The 10,484-nt window shown below is 34.7% G+C and overlaps 1 protein-coding gene across 1 annotated transcript; it reads left to right on the forward strand.

Annotated features, from left to right (window-relative positions):
* The first annotated feature begins 8,145 nt into the window (after positions 1-8,145).
* On the forward strand, positions 8,146-10,004 carry LOC110719424. The gene has a single exon (XM_021898364.1). It carries the CDS (start codon positions 8,847-8,849, stop codon positions 9,852-9,854), a length of 1,008 nt encoding a protein of 335 aa, XP_021754056.1. The 5' UTR covers positions 8,146-8,846; the 3' UTR covers positions 9,855-10,004.
* The last annotated feature ends 480 nt before the right edge of the window (positions 10,005-10,484 follow it).

Genomic DNA, 10,484 nt, shown 5'->3' on the forward strand with positions numbered 1-10,484 from the left:
CTCCATCTCCTTTTCTTTCCTTTCTTTTCCCTTTCTCCTTATCCTCTCTCCGTTCTCTATGCTCCATTAACCGGCGTTTGTAGCACCTACCATTTCCTTCATTTTCGTTCTCTTTTTCTTTTTCATTTTTTCTTTTTCTTCGAATTTTCGTCAACAAACGTCTTTGGGTGTTCGGTTTTTTTTTCGTCAACAAACGAATAATTATGGTGTTTATGGTCAAATTCGATCATAGAAATTCCAGATCTGGAGTTTTCATGGTCGAATTTGACCATATTAACCCAAAGAGGAAGAAATATTGGGAAAGGTATGTGGTTTAATTTAGTTTTTTTTATTCGAATTTCATGTTTATTTTATACCAATTTTCTTTGTTTTTTTTTTCGATTTTTGTTTGAGTTTTTGTTCGAATTTTGTTGATTTTGGGTTTGATTTTGAGATTTTGTTGATTTTGTTCGAATTTTCGTGAACTTTTGTTCATATTTGGTTTGAATTTCGTTGACTTTGTGTTTGATTTCGAATTTTCTTTGATTTTGTTCATATTTTCGGTTATTTTGTTCATATTTTCGTTGATTTTGTTCATGTTTTGTGGATTTTGTTCGTATTTTCATTAATTTTAGTTTGATTTTCGTTATCTTTGCGGATTTTTGATAAATTTGTGGTTTTTTGTAAGGTCTATTTTTTTTAATAAATTCAAATGTTTTTTTTTTGTTTAAGGGTTGTTTTGGGTGGGTGGCGATGGTGGGTAGAGGCTGTTTAGGGTGGACGGTTATGGTGGGTTGAGGTGGTTTGGGTGGGAATGGTGGTGGGTGGGGTGGGAATAGTGGTGGTGCTGGTTGCAAAGTACTGGCACGCGGGTTTTTTCTTTTTTTTTTCTTTCAATTTTTTTACAAACTATTTTTGGCGGTCGCTATTTTTCAGATTTGCGACCGCTGTGAAAACGGTCGCAAAGATAATAATTTGTGACCGTTTACCATGCGATCGTTATAAATAATAAAAATAGTCGCAATTCTTATTGCGACCGTCAACCAGTCGTAATAATTTTTTTTTGCGACCAAGTGAATAACGACCACCACGTTATGATCGTTGACGGTCGCAATTATTTTCAGCGACCATTTTTGCTATTTTCAGCGACCGTTTGAAGCAGTCGCAAAAACGTTAGTTAATTTTTAGTAGTGAAAGGAGAAGGGGGCGACAGGATTGGGTAGGGAGGGTGCGGCGTCAGCCGTAGGGGAGCGGGATAAGCTAGGTGGAGGTGGTGCCGGCGCTAGAGCGGGGAAGGAGCTAGGTTTGTGCATGTGGAGAGAGATTGGGGGAAGAGAGCATGGGGTCGCTAGTGGGGATGGGGTGTTAAGGTGGTGGTCGCCGGCGTGGGGAAGGCCTGGCGCCGGCGGGAGGGAGTGTGTCGGCGCTAGAGCGGGGGAGGAGGCTGGCAGGGGTGGACTCTGGGAAGGTGGTAGGGGTGGAGGAGGGGCTAGGGTGTTTTTTTAGAAGTTTTTTATTTTTATTTTTTATTACTTAAATAAATAATTGAAAAAAGAGCCCATCATAGGATGCCACGTGGCATAATTACCTTTAATGACTAACGGAGTTAACGTCCGTGAGTCATTTGATGGCATTTTTGTGAAACTCGAAGATATATGGTGAATTTTGTAAGTTTCATGGGTATATATATGGTGAATAAATGAATAGCTTAGGGGCATGTGGTGAAAAATCCGTAATATTTATTAGCTCACATTACTTTATTTTATATTGTTATCTATTATAATTTTTTTTACAAGTATTTTTTTTGTTTAAAATCCATGTTACCATCTAATTGTACGTAGTTAAGCGCTCTGATACAAACATGAGGCTTGTGGATTGGCTTGACATGGGCAAGTACGTAACTACGTACCCAAGCGTAATATCAGCTTATTCAAGAAAGAGGTTGTTTGTTGAGACGAACTATTACAAAAGGGGGGTGAATTGTACTGAGTTCCTAAGTGACTACTTTTGAGGAAATTTAAAACAAATGTAAAAGGAACTTGAAAAACACACAGTGATGTACGAGGAAACCTTCCAGGGCCCAACTGGAAGTAAAGCCTCGACCCTCCAAGGGATTTCAAACACCAAACCTACCCACTGTAATAGGGTAACACACCTAGTTACAACCTATTAAGCACAGACCTTTACTCACAAGTTCCAGATTGAACTTGCTACTCGATAGGACCCTATCCTACCCAACTTAACTCCCGGACTTATGTTCCACTCAGTACTCCCTGAGCACTTAACACTCAGCTTCACACAAGAAGCCTACTCAATGTATGCTTTATAAATCACTCACCCAAATCCCAAAACAATACAAACAATTAAACTCTAATATGTGATTGGAAAGCTACACATGAAACCCGAAACTAATATGATAAAAGCTCTTAATCTTGGAAAAATAATTCTCCTATTTATAAGAGGTGTTCATTCGCTAAGTAGGTTTTTTTTATAAAAAGATAAATATTAAAAGCTGCCGCAACTAAAACCCAATACGAAATGAATCATTCCATGAAATTCTTTATGAAAACCGAGTACAAAAATGTAGAAAAAGATAAATATTTTGTAAACCAGATTTTATAAGATTAAATCACCCAAAAATCTTTTTCATAGATCATAACTACTTATCTTTTGTAAAACTTCAGGTTTTATTAGCTTGCCAAGCTTTATCAAATTTCTTATAAGTTTCATGCATATTAATCCAACACGTATTTACAACAAACCTAATAAAATTAACTTATCATAAAATCATAAACCTCAATGAAAGTCTTCAAGTTTATCATTGGATTGTCTCATCGAGCTCTGTAATGCTTATTGGAACTTGGGTTCTTCGCATACCAGGGTTGGAATCCTGCTGTCTTCTTTCCTTCAGCGCCTTGCTGGAACTCGCAGTCCAAGTTCCTCTAGAATTTGTTGTCTTCAACGCAGTCCAAGCTAGTCTTCTTAGCTTGTTGTCCTGTTCCTGTTAGGAAGCTTCTCTTTGTGTTCATGTTAAGGGTCACTGTCTAGTTCCAGTGTGGAACTCTTCTTCTATACTTTCTATCTTTCTCTTATTTTTCTTAGGAATCTTTATAATCAGATTACACTTCCACTTCCTGAGTCTATTTCACCTGCACTAGTTCAATACTTAGAGAAATCTCATTAGTTGAAGTTTGCTTTTTCCATCCTCATCAAAACTACTAAGGTTCAACAGAGGTCGAGGGCGAGGAAACTGACTCCTACTAGCTAGAACAATATTTCTTAGCTTGACCCGTTCTAATAGAAAAATTGACTAGGAGATGCTTATATGCTGCTACTACGTGACTTTAACTTTTAAAAAATGGGGTGGTTAAACCGTATAGTATTTAAATAAATTGTGCATGTTTCACAAACTGTTAACAACGATCAAATAACAATCGTGAAATTATATAACTATATCCGCTCATTATAAATAAAACAAAATTATTCCAACCAACTTACTATATAGTCATATAAGATAATCAAATATAACTTGCTAGCACGTAAATAGCGTTGATCTTCCACCGCAAACATTGAACATTTGTGATTAAGACGGATCAACGTAACGTAGACTTTATTTTGTGTATATTCTATTATTCGGCCTTACTATTATTCGTGGGAATCACTAAGTTGTAGCTTAGGTACATTCCCATTTGTTTTTATTTGGTAACACTATATAAAACTTGCATAGTCTTTTAACTAAATCATCATTCAAAATCCCTACATCTCTTAATCTTATATTGTTAGGAATTATAATTGACGATCTCAAATCCCTAAACAATTTATCTAATCATAATTATGGTTTCTCTTTTGCAAAAATCAAGGCGATTTAGCTTGTTGTTTTCAGTAGTGGTAGTATTAGGAATGGTGAGATTGTCAAATGGATATGCTACTTATTTCAAGCCAAGTAAATGGAAATACGCTCATGCAACTTTTTATGGTGATGATAGTGCCTCTGAAACAATGGGTAAAATCTAAATCATTGAATTTTTTTATTTTTTTTAAATTATGAAACACTTCAATTCACACGAGTACATAACCCTTGTTTAACATTGTCTAGTGTTGATGTGTAATTTTAACTTTATATGAAATATGAGTTATTCTAATCCTTCTTATTAGAGATGGCTAGCTTTTTCTATTCGTAATTTAAATAGACGTGCATGGCTCTCTTACCTTTATGGGTAAATAGAACAAATATGCATGTTTGAGCCTAATGCCTCCCTTTATACTTTACCCTAGTGAAATAATAAATCATTTACGTCGTACAAAGTATGATTTATAACTATTATCTATGAATTATTGATGAATTTTTTTTCTATTTATAGGAGGAGCATGTGGATATGGAAATTTGTTCAACAATGGGTATGGTACCAATACAGCTGCATTAAGCACCGTATTGTTCAACAATGGATATGGTTGCGGTAGTTGTTATCAAATAATGTGTGTTGGGTCATAATGGTGCAACCGTAATGGTTATGGCCATGGCTCGACTTCCATTACCGTCACTGCTACTAACCTATGCCCTCCAAATTGGGCCCAGGATAGCAATGCCGGCGGGTGGTGCAACCCTCCTAGAGCCCACTTTGACCTCTCCATGCCTGCATTCAAGAAAATCGCCTTTTATAGGGCCGGCATTGTTCCAGTCCAATATAGGAGGTAATAAACTTTGCTCATATCATTTGTTAGCCCTATTATTTGTTCTTAGGAATATATTTTTTTGTTATGCTCTCTTAAAGCTTTTTTTATATACCATAAGTGTAGCTTAGATCAATAATTTGGTCAAAACTTATTTATAATCGGTAATAATCAATTCGAATCATTTTTATATTCATTGGTGGCCGAACAGGGTTCCATGTGGAAAGAAAGGAGGTATAAGATTTAGCCTCCAAGGGAACAACTACTGGCTACTAACGACGGTAATGAATGTTGGTGGTGCTGGCGACATTGCCAAAATGTGGGTGAAAGGCTCTAGAACGGGATGGATTAGCATGAGCCACAATTGGGGAGCATCATACCAAGCATTTGGTCAATTAGGAGGCCAATGTCTTTCTTTCAAAATCCAATCTTACTCCACCCGTGAAACTATCGTTGCTTACAACGTTGTCCCAGCTTATTGGAGTGTAGGCATGACTTATCAAGCCAAAGTTAACTTCCGATGATTCAATCATCACCCTTGATTTTCTGTATTTATTTTTATTTTCCCTTGGTTGGTCAATGTTGTAGCAACATCGCCTATTTAGATGTATTGCCTATTGACCCTTGAATAGATCTCTTGTATCTTAAGTGTAGCCGATTGAGAAAATGTGTGGCTCCGAAGATACAAATGTTAATGCAATTTTTCATATTGTTAAGTTCGTTTTAGAGTAAATCTTGAGTTTTCTCCTTTACTTTCTAGATAGAAATGTTGGAGGATATGGGCCATGTTTAAGAAATATATTGGTGATATTGCCTACCTAATGATATGTAGCTTATCATGTATACCACGACTTTTAGATAAAAAAAAATGTCATCTTTTAATTACCATTGATTTTGATGTACATGCAAGATATACCATATACAACTACTTGTATTAAGCTATGGAGTGGTAAATTAAACCGCTGAATGATCTAGTGGTACAAGTGAAACCTTCGCGTAATATAGGTAAAATCTTTTTGTGGTATATTATTCTCCCCTCCCATTCTTTTACTATCAATGAATGTAATGTTTCTGATTTCACTTTTTCTTTCCCATCTGATCTGTATTCCCCTCTCTTTCAATTTTTCTTCTCTCCCTTTTCGTTATCTATGCCTTTGCTTCTCTTTCCTAGCACCGTACACACAAGAGTTTGTTCTATTTTTTGACGAAAATTACAAAAATGTCATGGTAGACATACACTTAGGATAGATGCCTTACAAGAATTATATGGTATTGACAATGACAATGAGTAACAGATTTGGTATCGATGTTCCCTTAAATTCTTAAAGGCCGGAGAATATTTCGATGGAAAAATCAGAGAGTCAAATTACACAAATTTTTGGACACCCTTGTTATGTGTAAAATTGTTCAATCCTCAAGCCTACACACATTTTTTTATTTTTTTATCCCTCAAGCCTCAACTTCACTAATTGGACACCCTTGTTATTTGTAAAATTGTTCAATTCACAGAGGATAAAGCATGCATGCCTAGCTACTTTTAATTGCCAAGCTCATGCATCATTATGGATCAACAATCTTTCAAAAAACACTAAAAGTGTTTTCATCAAATAGTGTCCTTTTTGGCGTTTGGAGTTGATTTCTATTACTGACATTTCTTTTTCGAATGAAATCAATCTTCTCACCGACAATCTCTTATGTTTAGTATTGTCAAATCTTTTTGGACAAGATTCTCTTTATACTTCAAACTCTAAATAGTAGTTTTATATTGTACTTGACATTCAAAAAATATGATGTATTTTTATTATTGACAAATGTAGCAAGTGTAGTTTTTTTTTTCCATTTTTTTTTTGTTTGGAAATTTTATTTTATAAAATGGAAAACCGTCTTACATAATTCGTATAACATTATTGGAAGAGCATATTTGTAAAGCCATTTAATAAAGTTTTGTAGTAGACTAACCATGAGTCAAGCTAAGCCAAACTCTAACATGGCTAAACATGAGTTTGATTTGATTTTACATTTATTTCAACTCTGCTCTTTAATTTGTTGTATCCATACATCACTAAAATATCATTATGTGTGTGGAGATAGAGGCATAAAGATATTAATGTAATATAAACGAGTTTTGAACATGAGTATCAAGTTTCATTCACCTCATAACAATGATAACACTTAGTTTTAATGATTTTAAGTTGCATGATTTCTATACAATTCACGAGTCCACGAAAACTTTGATACGTGGTTATAGACCACGAGTCCACGAGAACATTGACATGAGAGCGTAAAGCCTAGAACAACATAGTACAAATGTACAAGATGATACCACACCCCACAAAAGAGGTTAGATTAAGGAGACATAACACCAACACAATGATCAACTAGTTGAGCCCTAAAGGTAGAAACTTGCATATGCATTGCTATTTTTTTTTTTCTCTCTCCTATCCCTTGATAAGTACTTCCCAGCACGCCCCAGTCTCCTTTTTTATTAGCCTTTTATCATATGAATTATCATCATCACTCTCATGCTCCAAATCATTCCTTTGCTTCTTTTGTCACCTTACTTTTCACCTTTTCCACCACAATAGTCAATATTTTCTCCTTTTTAGATCCTTTTTTACTCAATCTAATTAGTTTTTAAATTTCAGTGGTCATAGAGTAAACACCCCATTATAATTAACTTGATCAACTAGCTTAATTATATACTTTGACATTGCTATAAGTCTTAACTATGATCACCACTTTTGATTTAAATAAATTATTTAAATTAAAAACCGTGATCAACACTAGAAGTGCTTTTCAAGATCCATTGTCAGCAATGTACATTCTGTCAAAAAGTTTGAGAAATTAAATTGGAGATAATCGCTTAAAGTTTTTTTACAACCACAAACATGATAGGTAGTTGTGGTACACTAAACTTTACAGGACATTAAATTATGGATTCATAAGTATTTTGATTGTTGAATTTTTTTTTAATAGACAAAGAAGGGATTAATGCAAAGAAGTGCAATTAAAAAAAGTTGCTCATATTTGACTTTGATCCTAACACAATCTAAAACTTTTATTTGACTTAATTTGTTTGAAGTTAGCTATATAAACTTATTTTGCCTAGCCTGAACTATTTTGTATGAGATATGTCAAGTTATGTCGAAATAAACATAGATTAAATTCGAATAGTTACAAAACTAGATGACACAATTTTTGACAAGACTTGAAATGACTTACTATAAAAGTTTGCATAATATACGTTGATTTTAATTATTATCAATAGACTTGAATATGTGATGAGGTGCATCGAACTTAAATGACTAACATAAATGACCATCAAAAGAATAACTTGAATCAAGTAATGCAAACTAAATTCAGTCCAATCAAGTAATCAACCCATTTGTCATGTTCTATTCAAGCTCAATCACTTCTTCATTTCATTGTCCATATATTGTGACAAGAAACCATTGTTTAGTCCTATTATGTCCATACATGATTATATTCAATCAAAATAACATGTAACTAATAATCATGAACTAATTTCAATCCAAGTGACCCATTTTCCATATTCTATTCAAGCTCAATCCACTTGGACTTACCTTCAATTCATTGTCCACATACTATGACAAGAAATTATCGTCTAGTTCCATTTATGTCTATACATGATAAATATCAATACAATATATAAAAATATATCTATACACCCCCTTTTCCCATATAAGAAAAAACAATTAAATCCACTAGATAGTGACCAATCCTAAACTAGTCACTTTATAAAATAAATCATCTCATACAACCCATGGCTTAAAAAGAAAACCTACAAAAACATGCAAAAAGCTCTTAATGCTCCCATAATCATTTGCCACTCTCACATACCCTATAAGAGGAGGTAAATCTTTTGACATAAAGTTTTTATCATGGCCCAACTCAATGTTTATTCTATCTCAATTAATTTCCATGCCATGGAAAAACAAACATCTACTTTACTTTCCCCATTTCTTTTTCTTTCTTTCCCTGTTTCAACTCTGTTCTTCTATAACCTTTCCCTCTCATTCTCTCATATACTCTTCTTCATTCCCCCTGATTTTTCCCAAAAAGGCTGCTACCTTTCATTAACAACACTCCTTTCGATGCGAAACCCGCTCCAATATCATAATCAATTTTGTTAATCACACCTTAATAACCCCTTGTTATTCCCTCTTAACATACATATGGGCTCTGTTTTTCCCCTGTTTTTGGTGTTTCTTCCTCTTATATCATTGGCATTGCCACCTTTGTCATTGGCATTATCACCATCATCAAGTACGGAGAGACTAACAATGACGGAGGGTAAAACAGTCATTAACATTCGATCTCCTCGTCTCCTTGATCTTGTTGTTCGAGACTACACGGTCGGGTTATTCGACAAGAACAACTTCCAAACAGGAGTGGTGAGCAATGTACAATTACCTACAAATCTCTCCGGCATTAAGGTTGATACAGCGAGGTTTCGATGTGGTAGCCTACGAAGGTACGGTGCTCGAGTTAAAGAGTTTTACTTACGCAAAGGAGTTCAGATTACTCCTTGTGTAGAGAGAGTTATATTAATTAGACAAGAGTTAGGATTAAATTTGTCTAACATGTACTATGATAATTATAATTTACAAGGGTATGAACTTGTTACACCAATTTTAGGCCTATTAGCTTACAATGGTGGTGATGATTATCAAAATGTAAGTCGACCTGACCCATTTGAGCTTCGGATTATTGCTGATAAAGATCCAATCAAGGTAGATTTCACCAATGTGAGTCGAATCGATTCGAGGAGTATTAAGGGTATAATGCCATATTGTGCTAATTTTGAAGGCAAAGGTAAGGTGACACTAACAAGTATGGTGTCACCTCATGTTTGTGAAGCCAAAAGGCAAGGCCATATTGGATTGGTGATCAAGGTAACTCGTCCGTCTCCTCCGGTGGAGTACAAGAAGGGGATAAGTAGATGGAAAATCGCGCTAGGGAGCTCAGTAGGGGCGGCATTGGGTGCCTTCTTGTTGGGGTTGTTATTGATTGCTATGCTTGTGAAGGCGAAGAAGAGGTCGAAATTGGAAGAAATGGTAAGAAGGGCTTATGAAGAGGAAGCATTGCAAGTTAGCATGGTTGGGCATGTTAGGGCTCCTATTGCTCCTGCAACTAGAACTGTGCCCATAATTGAACATGATTATAGACCGCCATACTTTTGAATTTTGTTAAATTAAAAATTAGTCTTGTTGATGAATCAATTCTTTTCATAATTAAGTGTAGTTTGTAAGTTAAGTTTTAGTTTTGTAAGAAAATATTGTTTATAGTATGATATAATTCCCTGTGTCTCATTAAATACACCTTAATTAACATTTACATACCACATCAATTTCCATAGAAATTATTTCGATCACACACATGAACATATAGTGGCCTATCTAAAAAATCGATGTCAATTAAAAAATTTAAGTTTGAATGGATTTAATGTTTTGTTGAAACACTTAAAATAAAATTTCAAATCTTACAGAGAATATTTTCAAAATTATCAAATTTACAGGGTCAATTGACCCCACCCAAGCTAATATGCCTCTGTCTTTGATCTTTAGAAGGTTAGTTGTTGATTATCGTGTGATTCTAATCGGGTAAGATGCCCTTTAATTAAACGATCTTCAACATGTTGGATTTTTCTTCTTGATAATCAAAAAAGATGCACGCGATTTCTAAAATTTCATTTGAGTTCGAGCATAAGATCAAGGCCTAATGCTGAATTTGTCTAATATCGATTGCATGATAAGACAGGGCTGCATATTTCATGTCTTAATTTATCCGTTATCAATCAATTTGATAAGTAT

Source organism: Chenopodium quinoa, unplaced genomic scaffold (genome assembly GCF_001683475.1).
Source record: "Chenopodium quinoa cultivar QQ74 unplaced genomic scaffold, ASM168347v1, whole genome shotgun sequence".
Taxonomy (NCBI): Eukaryota; Viridiplantae; Streptophyta; class Magnoliopsida; order Caryophyllales; family Amaranthaceae; genus Chenopodium; species Chenopodium quinoa.

Excerpts from the sequence above, each read along its gene's own strand:
- LOC110719424 (XM_021898364.1), top strand. The coding sequence starts at position 8,847 with ATGGGCTCTGTTTTTCCCCTGTTTTTGGTGTTTCTTCCTCTTATATCA.